This window comes from Protobothrops mucrosquamatus, unplaced genomic scaffold (assembly GCF_001527695.2).
Source record: "Protobothrops mucrosquamatus isolate PMUCROS unplaced genomic scaffold, P.Mucros_1.0 scaffold1282, whole genome shotgun sequence".
Taxonomy (NCBI): domain Eukaryota; kingdom Metazoa; phylum Chordata; class Lepidosauria; order Squamata; family Viperidae; genus Protobothrops; species Protobothrops mucrosquamatus.
The window spans coordinates 145,138-165,053 of NW_015387486.1; the positions used below are offsets into that span (position 1 = coordinate 145,138).

The window sequence follows — 19,916 nt, forward strand, 5'->3', positions numbered from 1 at the left end:
AACCTGAACACTGGGCCCTATCTAACAAAATGAAATTCAATGATGAAAAAAATCAGGTTCTACATTTAGGCAGGAAAAACCAAATGCAATAGTATAGTTGGTACCTGGCTCAGTAGTAGTTACTGTGAGAGGGATCTTGGATTACTAGTGGACAATCTCTTAAATATGAGCTAGCAATGTGCTGCAGCCATCAAAAAAAGCCAATGCAATCCTAGGCTGTATTAACAGAGGGTTAGAATCAAGATTGTGTGAAGTGTTAGTACAGTTTTATAAAATTTTGGTAAGACCACACTTGGAATCCTTCATCCAGTTTTTGTCACCACAATATAAAAAAGATGTTGAGACTCTGGAATAGTGTAGAGAAGAGCAACAAAGATGATTAGGCAGCTGGAGGCTAAAAGATATGAAGAATGGTTGCAGTAATTGGGTACGTGTACTCTATTGAAAAGAAGGACTAGGGGCAACATGATAGCAGTATAGGGGTCAGCCTATTTTCCAAAACATCAGAAGGCAAGACAAAAAACAATGGATGGAAACTAATCAAGGAGAGAAGTAACCTAGAACTAAGGAGACATTTCCTGATAGTGAGAACAATAAACCAGTGGAATGGCTTTCCTTCACAAGCTGTGGATGCTCCATCACTGGAGGTTTTAAAAAGAGATTGGACAACCATTTGTCAGAAATGATAGGATCTCCTGCTTGAGCAGGAGTTTGGACTAGAAGACCCCAAAGGTCCTTTCCAACTCTTATTCTGTTCTGTTATTCTGTTAAATTTGACTTTCATGATTCAAGAATAAAATCACAATCTCATTTTCTATCTTGTGGGAGCAGTGATAATTACAAAGAGGTAAAAGGATATATATATATATTTCCACACTCAGGCAAAAGATTTGCTTCATATTTTTAGATTTTATTTTTCGCAGCTCTTAAAAAATTAGCCTTTGCCCCTCTCCAAAGAAAATTCCTAGTTCTGGCCATTTTTTAAGATCTAAAATTAGGAAGTTAAGATTAGAAAATAACTTTTTAGAAGAAGCCCTGTCATAAATAGCTTTTGTACTCTTCTCAATTATTTGAAAGTATATATAAATACCTCAGTTCAGCCAAAATAATTACTAATCTGTTAGTTAATACTTTACATTCTAGGTCTTTCTTTGCATCATCAAAATTAGATTAGATTACTTTTTAAATTATTTTAAGTTTGCAGTTCTAACCTGTCATAATTTCATCTGTGCAAGGTTATTTTAAGCATGATTACTGTTATTAGCAAAAAAGAAGAAAACATGACATTTTCTCAACCACCCCACGCAAACCAAGACACAAGCCAACCTTGAACACATTTTGTCTTCAACAACTATCTGATTGATTGGAGTAAATGAACTCCAATCATACCTAAAACAAAACCATAGTTTGCACTCAAAATCTCCCTGGAGGAAAGAACTGGAAAAGCCACTTGGCTTTTTCATCATTTTCCTCCAATTTTATTTAATTGCTAATACATAAGTAATGAATGTTTGCTAAATTGCCAAATAGTTAAAAAACTAGCTGATGTTTTGGAGAATATAATAGTTGGGGAAATGGGAGCCGAGATGTTTCTTTTGAACCTTAAATTTGAAATGTCTGCATCTTCTTAATTATGAAGAATATGAGACTTTGTGCAGATTTGGTGTTTGATGACACAAAATGGTGCAAAAGTGTGGTGTGACTTTGGGGGGTAATAGGACTGTGTTAGTCTTGGAGGATGTCATTGATCCCCTAATCATGTCATTTACACATTTTTGGAATGATCCAAAACAGAGGCATGAAATAATATAAAACTTTAATGCCGCTGTTAGATGAATATAGCAGTGTAGGTTTTAGGGGTTTCCTCCAAAATCCAGTTTGAAATGTCGGCAGCCCTACTTGTAGAAGTTCAAAAATTGGTAACAAAAAAGGTAGTCCTCAAGTTATAACCATAATAGAACCTGCTGTAGGTAAACCTGATTTTTACAACCTTTTTAGCACTGGTCGTTAAGTAAACATTGCACTTATTAAATGAACATTGCAGTCATTAAAAGCACTCATTGTTTGCTATGGAACAGTTCTGAGAACTAGAAGTGTCAATTTTTGGCAAAACTGTTGCAAAGCACAGTCACATGACCACGAGATGCTACAAAGAGCCATAAATGCAGCCATTTTGCTCAGTGCCTGAAGTTTGGGCACATGACTGTTGGAACATTGGAACTTTAAATCTGGGTCATAAGTTGCTCAAAAGTAGGCCTGTTGAACTTTGAAGGTTCTCTTAAACTAGAGTTCCCCAACGTTTCTAGCTTCGTGGACCTGGGGGAGTGGGAGGGGATGGTTCACTTGAGTGACCGGCAAACACTCGGGGGCCAGGTCCATTTGCACAAGTGGTGTGCATGCGCACCTGCCGCTCATGCAAATGGAGTGCTTGCTGCACAAGGAAGGGTGCGCATGCTTGTTGGCCGTTTTCATGGCCCAGTTGGAAACCCCTTATGGCCCATTAGTGGGCCGCAGGTTGGGGACCCCTGTCTTAAGCAACCTGTCATAAGTTGAGGACTATCTTTATATTGAACTCTCGGTGGCAGACTAATTTCAGTTTAATTTCAAAGCCAGTTCATTTTCAAAGGTATTGAAAGAGAATTGGCTTTAGATATTATTTCAAGAGAGAATATTATTATTAAGAAGTTCTTGTGAATGGTGTATTATGACACCTGTTGAGAATAGCCAAGAGATATTTATGAATGGCTTGTGTTCAATTGTATAGTCATCTCCAGCAGTCTGCAGCTTCTCTCTGACTTCCCCTAATTCAGTGAAAACTTAACAAAAGATACAAAGAATTCGGGTATTGTGCTTTTTTAACAACACTGCTGTGAGTTTACCACTTATTCTTAAGAAATCGTTGACAAGAAATTGTATCTCCTCCCACTTTGCCTATAAATTTGTTGGAAAATTATGAAATTTCCTTTGTACCCAACTGTGGCTAAGACATTCAGATTATATGAAGTAAAGAAAGGCTTTCCAGAAAGCTGAAATTATAGTATAATCATATAATAGGCCAATGATGTTTTTATTTAAAATCTACACAGGGCCTCTGTGTAATTTGCATAATAAATGCAGAAAAAATTACTCTCTACAAAACGTACTGACTTTATTACAATACAGGAAAGAAATATGGTAAGCAATAACTTAGTGGGTGATCAGATGTTGAAAAAATAGGAAACCAGCACCGTCAGTCTATTTGTAATAGGGATGTGATATGTAGCTACTGAATTAACATGATTTCTCATGAATTTTCCAGTTCTAGATAAGAGTATGATCAGGAAACAAAAGGTTCTGATTGTGAAGAAAAGTTAACACTTTATCTTTCTCCATCTCTTTCCAAGCATTCATTTTTGCTTAACACTGCTACAAACAGAACCTGGGGTGGCTGAACAAATGGTGGAGGATGTCAAAGAGTGTGTCTCTGAGATCATGAAGAATCCAAAGGAAAAGATCACTGGCTTGGTAAAAGCAAATTTTGCATTTTTTTTTTGAAGATTGCTGTTATGGAAACATAGAGAGAGACAAGACAGTGGCGCTTAACAGCTGGTAGAAAGCAAATCAGAGAATAGAACTTAAATCTGGTTGGGACTATAGCCTGACAATCCAAATTGGAAGTTTGGGGACATTTCTAAGTTTACACCCAAGATCCTGTAATACTTATATTTCAGCCATTGGCCAAGTATTTTTATTTAGTTGAGGCTGGTGAGCCTATTAGGTTCACTCAAAGAGATGTCAGGTTAAACTGTAATTCATACATTTCTTAATTCCATCTTAATTAATTAGTTTACTAATTAATTGCACTGCATTTACTTTGGCTTATTGTTGAATATGTCCAGTGAGTATTAGGCCGTTGACCAGGACTAGTTAGGAAGCATAATATTTCTTAGCTTAGCATAGTTACTTGCTCTGCCCTTCTCTTCCAGGCACAAATCATGGAATTGATTAAAGCAGGGGTGTCAAACTCGCAACATCATGTGATGTGTCGCGACGTATTGCAACTTTTTCTCCATTGCCAGAGCTGGGGCGGGCACGGTTTCGGCATGACGCATCCGGCCTGCGGGCCGGCAGTTTGACACCCCTGGATTAAAGAAATAAATTATTTGAAAATAAACTAGTTGGGCAACTTCCTTCTCTAGCATTAGTTTAGGTTAGTGTGGAGGTCTTTCAAAGAGATCTTCTCTGGATGTACTACCACCTGGTGTGTACTGGATGGAAATTCAGTGAAGGGCTTTTTTCAGATTCTGTGTATAAGGATTTTACTTGTCATGTTCTGTTTTTATGTTTCAGCTTTCTTTAGAATTTCTGTAGGTGGTCTGCCTTTACTGCACAACCTTTTATACCTAGGCATTTGATAACTAAGATAATCTGCTCTATTTTAAAGTCCCCCCCCAATTTTTAAATGGGCTTTCATTTTAATCTGCTCCTGATTTTTATATGGCTTGCGGGCTTGTGATTGCTTATTTCATAAGCACTGGATTTTATCGTAAGTTACTTCCGGCATTATTAATGCAAATACAAGTAACACGTTTCAGAGGTAATGCATGGAATAAATCTTAGCTGATCATTGTGTTTTGTTTTGTTTCAATTTGTAGAGTGCAATCTATGGCATGGCACAAGTCATTCCTGACAGAAACCTAGTTTCAGAAATTGCTGGTGGTTATTTGGACAGCCTCTACAGCACAGATCCTTGGACTGATACGCACATGAATGGTTCTCCAAACTGATTTGTAGTCATATATCTCAACTGTTGGATGATGACACACTAAACAATTCAAAGGAAAGGTAATATCACTTGGAAGTGTTTCTTCTGCAGATACAGCTCACAAGGCAGCTTGATCTGTTGACATAACATTCCCTCTTAGATTAAACACAGGTTCGACCCCTAGCTTAGATTGGCTGTTCAGATCTGTGGAACTTCAGGAATACTCTCTCTCTGTCTCTCTCTCTCTCTTTAACCTGTGATAATTATTTGTATTTCTTACGATGACTCACTGCTGCTTCTAGTCGTCCAAGAAACAGCAGGCTTAAGGGCAATATAAGTCTGTTCCATCATTGTTCACGCTCAGGTGTTTTGAATTACTTTAGTGGATACAGTTCTCTTGGTTGATGTTCACACTGAGCGGTGAATTTGACAAAAGGTTGCACATAAACATCCTTCACAGATGATCGGATAAAGTCAGGGTGAATGTTTAGTTCACTCTGTGGGAATTTGCTCTGAATGAGAGGAAATGATCAGAGGAAAAAAGGGACACTTCCTTCTTTCCATGTACCTTCTGCTTTTCTCTTTCCCTAGAAATTTTTTTTACTGTGAAATTCTTCCTCCCCCCCCCCCAAGTATTTGAGCCATGGGGATCCATGAAGGTACTAAGGTTTCTGTGTTACTACAATAGGAGAAAGCAGATTGTATTTTTCAGAATCACTGAGAAGTTCAGCTTCTTCAACTGTTCCAGTTCCTAGTTCTGCCATTTTGTTAAGCGCCTTTATGGACTCAGAATGTAATTATTTGTAGGACCCAGAGCTCCTTTTCAAGTGTTGCACTGAATTATCAGACACATTCTCAAGAGAGCACACATAGATTTGCCTTAAATGCTGAGAGCATCTCCACTCAGAAGCCAAGCAGATGATCAAATCAACAGATGATCACCTCCTTTATGGTACTATACTGAAAATAACCTCAACCTCAGGTATCATATACTCATCTTCAGTGTTTCATGACATCTCAGCTCAGTCCACCTGTAGATAGCACTTTGCAACTGTGATAAGGATACCTGTGGTCTAGAAGCTTGACCTCTAATGGATTAGAGATATTATTTCTTTCCCATTGTTTAGTTTGCTTCTAGAAATAACTGTGGCTCCAGTGGGCCATTCATGGGCCAAATGGCAGGCACATTAACTTCTTATTCTAAGGCTTGAGGTGTAAAGCTAGGTTCACCAGCCTAGTTTTACAGAGGTGAATGGAGAACAGTTCCATTCAGTCTTAAACTTTCTATATAGATTAGTTTGCTAGATCAGTCACGGTCTCTTTACTTTTTGTCAGCAGTAGTTCACCGAGAAAAAAACATAGAATCAAGTCATTTAGTGGTATAGATTCATATTCCTTTCAGTTATTATTGTACAATCCTTTGTAACTTCATGAATTCAGGGTCTATGTTATGTGAATCTTTGGATTAATCATTTATCTCTTCCTGGTCATCTTTCTATTTCAGTTTTGAATGGAGTGAATACAAAATAACTTAATGGTTAATTTCCTGATGTATGTGTATTGACTAGTTTGAACAGATACGGTTTCAAATACATTAAGAAAGGAAAACTCGATTGCATCCCTCGCACATATGTAATTTAATGAACTGTTTTCATTCATGTTCTAGAACAGAACGTTAAATTTTGTAAGATCTTAATTTCAGTTTAATACTGATACATGTTCAAAACTGCTTTGTTTCAATACTTAACCCATGTATACTTTCTCATGCATCTTGTACATGTTTTTGGGTTTAAAATAAATGTTATTTTCTTCCTCAACCTCCAAGTTTAAAACAATTGGAAGGTAGCTTTTTCCTGTCTAAGAGTTTATTGGAAAGCCAACCTCATCGGTCAAGGTTTCATTCACCACCAAGATGATTACGACCTCCATTTCTGAAATTTCTTGCAAGCTAGGGGGCACCGAGATAGTAAAAAAAAAAAAATCAAGGTGGCAATAAAATAACTTATTAAAGTTCTTTTATTGTGGCAATTTTAGTTCCCTTTACTTACAACTCTCAAGAACTTTTGGAGTAATTTCAAATAATGATGAAATCCATTATTGTACAAGGATGATGAATGTAAAAAGGGGGCATGGCAGAGACACAGCTGCCATCTTGAATTCTTTCAAGCCCACCATACCAAATGGATGAGCCTGTCACATGCTATCAGATATGTTTACAAATGAAAATCTACTTAACTTTCTTTAAAAAATGTTCACTGACAGAACATGTGAGAGATTTTAATTTCTTATCTTCTGCTGTACTAGCCTACGCTAAACGGTGTGGTTTTGCAATGCATGATGGGTAAAGCTATCCTAAGGAAGAAAAACAACCATGACTTGCAGTCTGTAGTATATAGGCTTCTACACCACCAATCCAAAGTTGTGTCTACCTTGGTTTAAAAGAAGATTAACCAATTCCAGCATTTCCCTGTCTATCCCTTTCATGAAGTCAAGCAATACAAGAAACAGTGCTGAAGAGAAATGCACAGGGAAACAATTTCCAATTCATTGTGTAAGAGTAGGCTTTATTAAAACTGACAACCACAAGCAGCTTCTCCTGCACCTACTTAATACTGCTAAACAGGGTTACAGACTAAAGAACCCTAGAGACAGATATTGACACAAGACAGATTTATAACGGATAACAAATGAATTCACAGCACTGGTGCCTATTGCAATGTGTGACCATACAGTAAGCAAGTATGAAGCTTCTACAAAAAGATGGGCTCTCCCATATTAACTGGATACAGAGGCTAGATTACATTTGTCATGATGCTTTCTGACAAGTTAAGATGCAGAAGCTACCTTTACAGACAAAGATGGGGTGAGCACTTTAGGCTAGTGAGTTTGCTACTTGCTCTATGAAACTGGCCAAGTTGATGTCCCGTTCAGATAAGCCAGCACACTCGTGTGTGCTTAAGGTTATATGAACCTGAAAGAAACAAAATGCCTAATTAGTACAGCAGTTATGAGAATGCATAGCAGCATAGCTGCAAGTACTTGAAAGAGCTAAAATATCAATTTATTAATGATAAATGTTTTTTGTATCTTCATTCACTGCTGGCCTCAGTGCTTATCAGTGAAATTTAAAACAGTCCCATCAGGATTAGGGAAGTCAAGTCACTTTGGTGCAGAAGAGGGCTTTTTTTTTTTTTAAAGAGTTACACTGCAGTTGCTAGATTGAGCCACTACTACAAACTCCTTCCATATCAACTGAGTGCCAATCTATAATTCACATCCCTCTCCTCCCCTTGCTGCATTTTAAGACTGGTAGTTGCTTCATCGTATTTATCATCATATCAGAATAAGCACTTCTGATAAGGCTTAAATAGCCCCCTCCCCCACCAATTTGCACAAATATAATCTCCGGTACAGGTCTGGATCGCTAGAAAGGTGCAAAACTATGGATTTAATGGGTTTATGCTACAATGGACTTATGTAGTTAAAATAACTTTTATCTAAGCTTGAACAGAGAACCAGTTTGGGGGTGTGGTAAAAGATCAAGGCTAGAAGTTGGGAAGACCAGAACCAGTTGAGTGACTTTGAGCCAGTCATTCCCTTTCAGACCTAGGAATAAGGCAATGGAAAACTTCCAAACAACATTACCAAGAAAACTGCAAGAATCACTCAGGCAAAAAAAAAAAGGGTTTGAACAACTCCTTGTCTCTTACTTTGTTGTAAACATTAAACCATTCAGGATGATGATCCAGTTTTTCTGCTTGTAGAGCTACTCTGGTCATAAATCCAAAGGCCTGTTCAAAAGATGAAAGAGGGTTTTAGAAAAAGACAAGGACAGAAGGGAAACTCCACACAGACTCCACTACTAAGACATATAAGGTAGTTGTTAGTATTGCCACCACTGAAAGAAATGCAAATCACACAATTAAGGGTCTATCAGTATACCTCAGTGCACTCTCCGAGGACAGCATTTAGTTTCTCCTGTTTGTGCAAAAATGCAGAATGAGACAGACTGAAGGAAGTAAAGCTCCCAACTTAACTTGGCCATTGATGTGGGTGGCTGGAAGTTTAGTTCAATAATATCTGCAGGCCTACTAATGCAGGAATTGATACAGGTAGTCCTCAACTTTAGATCACTTATTCAGCAAGTTTGAAGTTCCAGCAGCACTGAATGGTGATTATGAGCAGTCCTTGGGTTCTGACGATCCCAGCATACCCTTGGTTCATACGATTGAGATCTGGATGCTTACACTTACGATCGGTTGCAGTCAGTGCTGGGATTCAGCCAGTTCGTACCACTTCGGCAGAACCGGTAGCTAATTTTTTGTTGCCCAGGCCCAGAATGGACTTCCGGAAATGACATCCACACAGAGAACCGGTTGTTCACATATTTGAATCCCACCACTGGTGGCAGTGCTCCGTGATGGCATGATTACCATTTGTGACCTGTCTTCCCCAGAAGTCAATTGTGCAAAATTAATACTCTTTCAAAAGGTTGCTAATTCTTAAATTAATGGAAGAAATTGTTTTTAAAAGTTAAAGCCCCTTAAGAATTTGAAGTAGCAGTATCATATTGCTTGGAACAGCCAATTTCATCTAGTGCAGGGGTCTTCAAAACTGGCCCTTTTATGACTTGTGGACTTCAACTCCCAGAATTCCTCAGCCAGCATGCCTGGCTGAGGAATTCTGGGAGTTGAAGTCCACAAGTCATAAAAGGGCCAAGTTTAAAGACTCCTGATCTAGTGCTTAAGGTACCAGGCTAGAAACCAGGAATCTCTGAGTTCTTGTCCCGCCTTAGGCATCAAAGCCAGCTGGGTGACTTTGGGCCAGTCATTCTCATTCAGCCCAACCTACCTCCCAGGTTTGTTGTGGGGAAAATAGGAGGGGGAAGCAGTATTAAGTATGTTCATTGCCTTGAGTTACTTATTTAAAAAAAGATGTGATACAAAGAAATAAAATTTGTGGTGGTAATCCAGAAATGATCAAATCAGTGGTAAAGTTCTTTTTAATGAATGAGAAAGGTTTGTTGTGCTGGATTGAAATGTTTGTTTTTAATGTGCAGTTTTGTGGGGATCTGCTTGATTCAGGCTGAAATGTAAGTAGAATCTGTTGGCAGGAGTGAGGCTTCTTAGGATTGCCGTTGGAATGGGGAGGAGTTCAGTCCTTTTCTCCCCCTCTCCAAAGGAAAATTCATGCTATGCAGTTATTCCATCCAGTAGCAGAAACTCTCTAATGCAGGGGTAGGCAACCTTGGCTCTTTTATGACTCGTGGACTTCAACTCCCAGAATTCCTGAGCCAGCATGGCTCAGCTTGGAAACCTCTCCCTTTCCCCTCAGCATGGCTGGCTCAGGAATTCTGGGAGTTGAAGTCCACGAGTCATAAAAGAGCCAAGGTTGCCTACCCCTGCTCTAATGCATGCAAACAAGTAAGTGATGGGACTGCCGGACACCAGCAGATGTTTGAGTTGGCCTTTCCCTGACAAGCATGGCAGAAAAAAAGGCAATCCATGCATCTTTCTTGATGCTAATAATTGGTATCCTCTCCAACCTTTTGGGATGGAGTGGAAAAATAATTTTGGGTGGGACCTGAGGCTATTTCCATTTGAATCCAAGGAACGTTCAGACAGCAAAGGCAGTTGGATTTCAGGACCACTCTTTGCAGCTCCTGTCTCTACAAAGCTATTGTAGCACCAACAGGCAGAGCTATGCTCCCTTTCCTCTACCGCAGGAAAACCGAAGCAATCATGGTGTCCCACATAAAGAATGTCTATGGAGATTCTCAATCATCCAGGTCATGGCTGTCCCAAAGGTGTTCTGAAGAAGCTTCTTAGATGAGAAGTGAAACCTTTTTAAACAAAAAAAAACCCCCAAGGAAATCCAGTTGCCTTTTGAAAAAAGCACCTTTGGGACTACATGAAGAGGCACTAGCAAGTATTAACCCACGGACCCACTTACACATGTCAAGAGTTGCTACACTGCAGGGTTAGGAACCGAGTATCTTTGCAGCTCGTCGTGTCCTGGGATTTGCATTTTAGCTCAGCCTGCTGTTAATCAGTGTAGAGCTGCACATTTGGATATTGTTCCCAACTCAAGCATAAGCCTGACTTTCTTGAAATAAAACATTGATAAGTGCTTTTGTACCCGATTAAAGTCCTTAAAATGGAACTCCTTGTAGATAGCATCTCTGCCTTCCACTTCATTCCATCCTACTGCTCTGAGATTTGGCAGGAGCTGTTCTCTCTCTTCGCCACTCAGACGGTGGGCTTTTCCTGCCTAGGAGAAAATGGAGAAAGCATCTGGATAAACTTTCTCTGAGCATGAACAACACGTCTATGAAGAAGCTATTTTCAGATGAATCTAGAGCATCAGATCTAGACGATTTTAAAAAATTCTTAAGGAGTCAATCTCGTGAACAGCTACTTAGAGAAATGTAGAGCACTCCAAGCTTACAGCACTCCAACATTCCATGACTGGCTTGGGAAGACGACGGGAGGTGTAGTCCAACACATAGAGAAGGCACAAGTTGGGAAAAGCTATCCTGCACTGGCTGCACCAGTGCTGAACACATGCATGTTGCACATGACATCCTGGCCCAATTTTGCTGCATCCAACTCTTGTTCAAGGTATATGTAGGTTGTGGGAAAGCTCAGCAAATTAAAGTGGTGTGCTCCTTTGCTGACATGACCCAAACTGTTGAATTCCTATTTAGGTGGAATGCAGGTCCCCTTTTGCTTAGGTATCCATTTGCGTTATTATCCGTAACATTTATTATAAGCCAGAAAATAAGCAGTTTCTATTCTGGGAGAGAACAATATATCCAAGGAGGTTTGTGTCAGTACTAAAACCATCCCATAATGTACAGTTCTTATATTGGAATCAGTTATTATGTGCCAGACCACATTGTTGGGGATCTCTTAATGATATCAACACTGCCATTAATTTGATGGCAAATATGTCATTCAATACAGGTGGTCCGCGACTTGCCACCACAATTAGAACCAGAATTTTGGCTGCTAAGCATGGTGGTTGTTAAGAGAATCACATTCAATTTTACTACCTTTTTGCTGCAGTTAAGTGAATCCAGCTTCCCCCCTTGACTGCTTGTTAGAAGCCAGCTGGGAAGGTCCCAAGTTGTGATCACATGATTCCAGGACACTACAACTGTGGTAGAGACATGCTGGCTGTCAACCATCGAGATTTTTGTTCACTTGACTGTGAGGATGCTCCAACAGCCATAAGGGCAAGCATTTGTTATGAGTCCATTTTTTTCAGTGCTGTTGTAACTTTGAATGGCTGCTTAACAAATGGTTGTAAGTCAAGGATTACCTGTAGAACAAAGGTCCCCAACCTTTTGGGCACCAGGGACTGGTTCTGTGGAGAGAGGTTTTTCCGCGGACCAGAGGGGGTGTGGTTTTGCGTGCTGCCTGTATCTCGCGCATGGGGCTTTGGTTGTTTGTGCGGCCAGGTTGCTGGCATGCCATGGCCCAGTACTGGTCCACGGACCAGGGGTTGGGGACCCCTGCTGTAAATGTTTAAAGCTGCCACGCAGCAGAAAAATTTGACTAGCCATTTTTCATTGCTTAATTCTACCCACTTTATGGCCATGCTAAATTCTAACTCAGAAACCCATGATTAATAGCTAGGATAATTTACACTGATAATTTACACAGTTTGGAAGTTGGCCGCAGTGGACTTGGGTGTTAAAAAATAAAACTTTTATTAAAAACAGTGTGCTCCTCCCAGAGAAATGGTTAACTAGAAGACACCCACGTTTGTATCAAAGGGAGAAACCAAATCTTAATAAGCAGCTTCTTTCCTAGTTAATGGTTAAAGGCTATTGCATCATTAATTGCTGTCCTTTAAACTTCTACGGATATTGGGAGGAACACAGGGTGACAAATAGGAGCATGCCAGCAGCTCCTACTGTTTTCCATACTGTCAGTTTGAAGGACAATTGTGCAACAGTTTTTGATGAATGCTAAGGCAAAGCAAAGAAAAAGAGATCAAAAGGAGAGTAATTTGTTCTGCATCCAATTCAGAATTTTGTGTTTGGAGGATTTTAGAGCTGAGAATCTCCAGCTGAAAAATTTATTCCCATCTTAGTCTTTGAAGCCAGCATAGATTCATTCTACCATAACCCACCCATCAAAACAATTGTGTATGTGTATACGATAATTGTATTATATTACAGATAGTCCTCGACTTAACACTTCATTTAGTGACCATTCGAAGCTACAACGGCACTGAAAAAAGTGACTTAAGACCCCTTTTCATACTTTTGACCATTGCAGCCTCCCCGCGGTCATGTGATTTACATTCAGATGCTTGACAACTGCTTCATATTTATGACAGTTGCTGTGTCCCGGGGTCATGGGATCACCTTTTGCCACCTTCTGACAAGCAAAGTTAATGGAAAAGCCAGATTCACTTAACCACCGGCAATGATTCGCTTAACAAATGTGGCAAGAAAAGCCGTAAAATGGGGCAAAACTCATTTAAGAAATTTCTCACCAACCTGAATTTTGGGCACAGTTGTGTATGTGTATGTTGAGGACTACCTGTATATCATATCAATTATATAATGTTATGTTATATTCAATATATTTAATATAACACAACATAAATATGGTTTCAAAGGGATAGTACAGGGGTAGGCAACCTTGGCTCTTTTATGACTCGTGGACTTCAACTCCCAGAATTCCTGAGCCAGCCATGCTGAGGGGAAAGGGAGAGGTTTCCAAGGTGAGCCATGCTGGCTCAGGAATTCTGGGAGTTGAAGTCCACGAGTCATAAAAGAGCCAAGGTTGCCTACCCCTGGGATAGTAAGACACCAGTAAGCACTTGGAACATCTGTAGACTGCTTTGTTTAGAGCAGGGGTTTGCAACCTTGACAACTTTAAGGCTTGTGGACTTCAGCTCCTAGAATTCCTCAGCCAGCTTAGCTGGCTGAGGAATTCTGGGAGCTGAAGTCCACGAGGCTTAAAAGTTGTCAAGGTTGCAGACGCCTGATTTAGAGCAATGCATAATTCTAGTGAAGAAGCTACATTCACAATTCTCGAAGAAGGCCCCTGTGGAAACTTTTATTGATGGATAGTGTCCTACAAAATATCCTGTGAGTTCCCAAAAGAATTCCTTGCATGTTTCTCCTAAAACTTCACTTTCATCATTCTTAGGGATGCTACCTGCAAGCTCTTCAGCAAACTGAAACCATACCGAGTAAACACTGCACAGCACAATAAATGTCCAGCCACTGCCCTTTTACTGAGATCACCTGATAAACTTGTGTTCCTGGTATCTTAGCGACACACTGATAAGGCTTTTAGAAAAATGAGACAGACAAGGTTTATGTCCGCCTACGCTTTTATTACTGGATAACTAGGAGGCAATGAAAAAAACAAAAAACCCCGGAAAGTTAATATTATAAAAATGGATTTCAGGCTAAATCGTGTTCAACATAAGATTGAAGTCAGGGCATTTTAGATTTCACATAACCAGCCTTGTCATCTTATCTTTGCACATATTAAATGCTGCATTTTTTTTTCTTCAGCTAGGTTTGGTTAAATTAGTTTTATTAGTTTTAAAGCAGTTTAATACAGGTAGTCTTCGACTTAACCGTTCATTTAGCGACCATCTGAAGTTACAGCACTGAAAAAAACGATCTACAAGTAGTTATGACCATCACAGCACCCCCTCCCCCACTGTCATGGGATCAAAAATTGGGCACTAAGCAAGTGGCCTGTATTTATGATGGTTACTCATCTAGGGGGCCTTGTGATCAGCATCTGTGACCTTCCCACCTGGCTTCTGACAAGCAAAGTCACTGGGGGAAGCTGGATTTACTTAATTCAGGGGTCTTCACACTTGGCAACTTTTAAGACTTGTGGACTTCAACTTCCAGACTTCCTCAGCCAGCCAGGGCTGGCTGAGGAATTCTGGGAGTTGAAGTCCACAAGTCTTAAAGTTGCCAAGTTTCAAGACCCCTGCCTTAGTGGATGCAGTAATTCACTTAACTGCAAAAAAAAGTAGTAAAATTGGATGCGATTCTCTTAACAACTACCATGCTTAAGTATGATTCACTTAACAATTGTGGCAAAAAGATCATAAAATAAGATGAGACTCACTTAACAACTGCCTTGCTTTGCAATGGAAATTCTGCCCCAATTGTGGCTGTAAGTCAAGGACTACATTTTAATCTTTCTAGTAAGCTTCCCTATTAGGAGAACGAGTTAAGTGCAGGAGTGAAATTGCATCACTGTTTTTCAAGGCTGTAGGCTGGTCCATGATAGCACTTAGCAATAGCACTTAGATCAGGGGTCTTCAAACTTGGCCCTTTTATGACTTGTGGACTTCAACTCCCAGAATTCCTCAGCCAGGCATGCCTGGCTGAGGAATTCTGGGAGTTGAAGTCCATAAGTCCCTTCCGACTATTGTTATTCCATCCAAGGCTGTCCCACAATTCTCCATACAGCACTAACAATGACGGAAATTCCATTTCTTTTCTGGATATGAAGGGTTTTCTGGCTGCTATTATTTGCTTGCCATTACTTGCCTAGCCCACTATCCCTTGACAAGCCTACATCCTTCTCACCAGGTTGCCAATCCCTGATCCCAGAAATGTAGTTAATAGCATTTGATTTATGTGGGGTCCAAAGTGAGAAGGTTTTTAACTTTTGTTTGCAGACTCAAAGTTCATCACAAAACTTGCTTTATGCCCCCTGCTAATAGCCACAACCTTGTTTTCCCCACCAATCTAATCCTGCCGCATTTCCCTGGTTAAGATTTCATTAAAAAAAAAAAAAGTCTGAAACATCTCACCATATGTGCCTTTGATTACAACACATGCCACTAAATATTGCCAGATGTTTAAAAAAACACAAGCAAACAATTACAGCAAGCTGCAGAAAATAGTTAAGCAGAGAGGAGATCAGTTCAAGACTGGGTAGAGTTTTCCAGGTTCCAGACCTGGGAGAAAAGCAACAGGAGAGGCCCAGAACATCTGCTCTTGCATCCAGGAGAAAGCAACTGGAAATTTACTCAAGGTATAGCAATTCCTTTCTGCCTTCAGAGGGAGCAATGTTAATGTTCCCTATCTCCCTTAAACTCTTTATGTCTGAACATATCTCCGCCTCCCACATCCTAGAAAACAGCTGGTTCTTCCTGGAAGCTTTATAATAATAATATCATCATCATCATCATCATCATCTAGACCTGCCTAATACAATTTTAATTCCTAATCCTTTATTCCTTTCTCCAGCCATTGATAAAATAAGTCCCAAGTCTGATAGTATTGTTTCTTCTTTTTCTTTCAACTTCATAGTAAGTCTGTCCATTTCCGCACATTTTAGTATTTTTTTTAAATTATTTCTTCCTCTGATGGTATTTTTTCATTTTTCCAATATTGTGCAAATATAATTCTTGCCGCTGTTACACGTGTAAAAATCAAATATATACTTTATCAATCTTTTCTGGCATAATACCTAATAAAAAAAGTTCAGGTTTAAAATCCTCACGTTTTCCCAGCATCTTTTCTAGCCAAGTACCTCTTTGCTTCAATACGTGTCCACCATACATGATAATAAGTACCTGACTTATGTTTCCATTAGTGAATGATAAACTCAGACAACACGTTGTTGAATAAGTACTATTGAATTGTATGGAAAAAAATTAATAACAATTCTACAAAAAAAAAAAAAAAAGCACAACCCTGCCCTGCCAAATTAAATCTGCTTGGCTAGATTTGATAGGACGCCTCCCGGTGCGCTTTCCACACTTGCTAGTGCGCCCTCCCTCCCCTCCTGCCTTACCGGAGTAAGGTCGTAGTTGGAGATGCGCCGCTCTTCCAAGAGACCTCATGAAACCTAGGCAGCGAGAGACAGATCGAGACAGAGGCCAGACAAGACAGACAACAGACAGACAAGCAAGCAGGGCAAAGGCGATCGCAACCATTTTCCCTTTCGCCGTGCTGGGCTCGGAGTAAGAATTAATCGACAGCTGTCAACATTCTCCCCCCTCCCCGCCCAGCCCAAGATTCTCCCCCCCCCACCCAGCCCCAGTTCAGCTCAACGCCAGTTCCTCTACCGGCCGGGGGTGAGTTGTAACTCCCACCCGCGCAGCCCCGACAGCGATCCTCGGAACTCACCATGCTGGCAACCGCGGAGCGCAAAAGCAAGCAGCGCCGGCTGGGCCGGTGATTTCCAGCGCAACTCCGGAGGCGGAGGCGCGGCCGCGCTCGGCTCCTTCGCCCGCGGACCAATGCGGTGGAAGCGGAGGTGGGGCGGGGTCGGAGGGCTCCGTTGCCTCTGTAGAAGAGAGGCCGAGGGGTTGTGTGTGTGTGTGTGTGTGCGCGCGCGCGCGCGCTGGCCGCCTTTGGTCTGGGCCTAATGCATGCAAACAAGTAAGCGATGGGACTGCCGGACACCAGCAGATGTTTGAGTTGGCCTTTCCCTGACAAGCATGGCAGAAAAAAAGGAAATCCATGCATCTTTCTTGATTCTACAGCAGATGTTTGAGTTGGCCTTTCCCTGACAAGCATGGCAGAAAAAAAAAGGAAATCCATGCACCTTTCTTGATTCTAATCATTGGTATCCTCTCCAACCTTTTGGGATGGAGTGGAAAAAATAATTTTGGGTGGGACCTGAGGCTATTTGCATTTGAATCCAAGGAACGTTCAGACAGCAAAGGCAGTTGGATTTCAGGACCACTCTTTGCAGCTCCTGTCTCTACAAAGCTATTGTAGCCCCAACAGGCAGAGCTATGCTCCCTTTCCTCTACCGCAGGAAAACCGAAGTAATCATGGTGTCCCGCATAAAGAAGGTCTATGGAGATTCTCAATCATCCAGGTCATGGCTGTCCCAAAGGTGTTCTGAAGAAGCTTCATAGATGAGAAGTGAAACCTTTTCAAACAAAAAAAAAAACCCAAGGAAGTCCAGTTGCCTTTTGAAAAAAAGCACCTTTGGGACTACATGAAGAGGCACTAGCAAGTATTAACCCACGGACCCACTTACACATGTCAAGAGTTGCTACAGTTGCTTGTCTGGGGTGGTGGTGGTGGTGGTGCTCGGGGATGTATGGCCGCTGCGGCTCCCACCCGCCTCTGCCAGGGGATGAAGGGAGTTGCAATCCCGAGGGATCTTGGGAAGATCAAAGCGCTCCGGCTCAGTCAAGTAGACCTGCCCCTTCGTTGGCCTTAAACAAATTACAGGTTGTCCTAGATTTAGGACCACAACTGAGCCCAAAATTTCTGTTGTTAAAGTGAGACATGTTAAGTGAGTTTTTCCCCATTTTCCTGCCCTAGTTGTTAAGCGATATCTGCAGATGATAAGTTAGTAACCCAGTTGTTAAGCGATATCTGGCTTCCCCAGCATGAAGATGCAACAACCATTTTTAGTGAATTACAAATGTAATTTCTGGAAATCCAGAAATGCAAAAACAGCCCATATTTCCTGAACTAGGAAATCTATACAAGAAAACAAGCGGAATGCCTAATTGCCATTTCTGAATCAACTGCAGAAGATAGGCCCAGAAGATAGACAAGCCCAATGGAGTGGCTGGTATGGCAGCTCGAGTTGTCTCCCAATGTGCTACCTGTGCCAAGGTTGATCCTAGGCAAGGACCCCTCTTACCCCCAGGCACTATACCATCATCATACTTTCCTGCTGCAGCCATATTTCACCCATATCCTGTTTTTGCTTTGCTTAGTAGCCAATTCACTATTTTTATCTCTGTGTCACTGTTCAACTGTCTGGTACTTTTCCATACCCTCAGGAATGCTGAGATCACAATGTTTAACATATTACCATATATGGGACCTAGAGGGGTCAGGATATGCATACGTTGTATAACCTCTATATGTGTACTCTGGACGCTCCTTGGGGTTCAGATCTTTGTATTGGCTTTGGCCATCTGAACCTGCGCATATTAAACTTTCCTTCTCCAAAGAGCTGGCTTGTGTCCCTTCATTCCACAACACAGTAACCTTAAAAAATTTTTTTGAAGTTCAGCGGAATCCACAGGGCTTTTTCAAAAGGTCAAGAACACATGCAATGCACATTTAAAGAGTGGGCAGAATTTCAATTGTGTGCTTGCAGTCACTCTCTTGACTATTTTTTTTGTGTGTGCGTGACAAGCCCGCAGCTGATGTTACAAGGGTCCAGGGAGTTTCTCCAAATGCTCCAGGGAAGCAGCATTTGTTGGGAAAGAGAATTATGATATTTGCAAAGATGAATGAGGTGCAGAAAATAATCTAGGGTTGCTGTGTACAACTCTGGAGAGCCACTTGCCTGAAATGGTCTAGGGCAGGGGTAGTCAACCTTGGCTCTTTTATGACTCGTGGACTTCAACTCCCAGAATTCCTGAGCCAGCTTAGCTGGCTCAGGAATTCTGGGAGTTGAAGTCCACGAGTCATAAAAGAGCCAAGGTTGACTACCCCTGGTCTAGGGTCTCCTGCTTGAGGAGCAGGACTAGATGACCTCCCAGGTTCCTTCCAGCTCTATTCTGCTTGATTGATTGATTGAAATGGTATAGGGTCTCCTGCTTGAGCATGAGGTTGGACTAGATGTCCTCCAATATTCCTTCCAGCTCTATTTTGATCAATTGATTGAGTGATTGAAATGGTATAGGGATCTCTTGTCCAAAGTATGTGCAAATATGTTGCCTGGACCTTGTGACCTTGATCAGTCTAAGCATCAAAGTCCGACAGAGCCAGTGCTCCAGAATTTCCCAACAAAATTTGGCAAATCATGGTGACAGTTTAGTCCAGCCTTGTAGGAACTTTATCCTAGGTTGGAGTTCAACACATTGGAAAACGCTGGCTGGGTGCTTTGTGCTGGTTGCCACTTCACTGGAAAGTATACAAGTATGTGTTTACTTAAGGGGATGCAGGAACTGGAAGAAGTTTGATTTAGACCGGGAAGACTGCATGGTATCTTGGCTAAATTGCAAACACAGGCAAAGGAAGCTTGGTTTTTGTTAGCTTTGTGAGGTAGTCCAGATAAGAAGCACAGCCAGGAGTACCAGCTCTGTCTTCATTGTAAGAGAATTTGCAAGACTGAAAGCATTTCTCCCCTCTTTTCCATTTGCTCTCCTCAAAGTCAGGGAGGGTCCCCTCCCTCCTTCTGTGGGCTGAGATACCTTTACACTAGATGTCCAGTGTGCAGCTCTTCCTTCTGTCTCCCAA

General features: G+C 41.1%; 2 protein-coding genes across 3 annotated transcripts in view; one reads left to right on the plus strand and one right to left on the minus strand.

Annotated features, from left to right (window-relative positions):
- Window positions 1-6,695, plus strand: part of SGPL1 (sphingosine-1-phosphate lyase 1) — a 54,850-nt gene extending 48,155 nt beyond the window's left edge. Inside the window, exons 13-14 of the mRNA XM_015821231.1 lie at window positions 3,384-3,504; window positions 4,635-6,695. Of these exons, the coding sequence (XP_015676717.1) occupies window positions 3,384-3,504; window positions 4,635-4,766 (253 nt within the window). The 3' untranslated portion in view covers window positions 4,767-6,695. The remainder of the gene's footprint in view (window positions 1-3,383; window positions 3,505-4,634) is intronic.
- Window positions 6,696-7,287: 592 nt separating this feature from the next.
- On the minus strand, window positions 7,288-16,966 carry PCBD1 (pterin-4 alpha-carbinolamine dehydratase 1). 2 transcript variants are annotated; one of them, XM_015821234.1, is made up of 4 exons: window positions 16,881-16,966; window positions 10,883-11,014; window positions 8,455-8,535; window positions 7,288-7,715 (listed from the first exon to the last, which is right to left on the minus strand). In XM_015821234.1, the coding sequence occupies exons 1-4, from the start codon at window positions 16,881-16,883 to the stop codon at window positions 7,617-7,619; spliced, it is 315 nt and encodes a 104-aa protein (XP_015676720.1). In that variant the 5' UTR covers window positions 16,884-16,966; the 3' UTR covers window positions 7,288-7,616. The 2 variants fall into 2 exon arrangements, with proteins under 2 accessions (XP_015676720.1, XP_015676721.1); XM_015821235.1 differs by lacking the exon at window positions 10,883-11,014 and having other exon boundaries at window positions 16,881-16,963.
- Window positions 16,967-19,916: the final 2,950 nt, after the last annotated feature.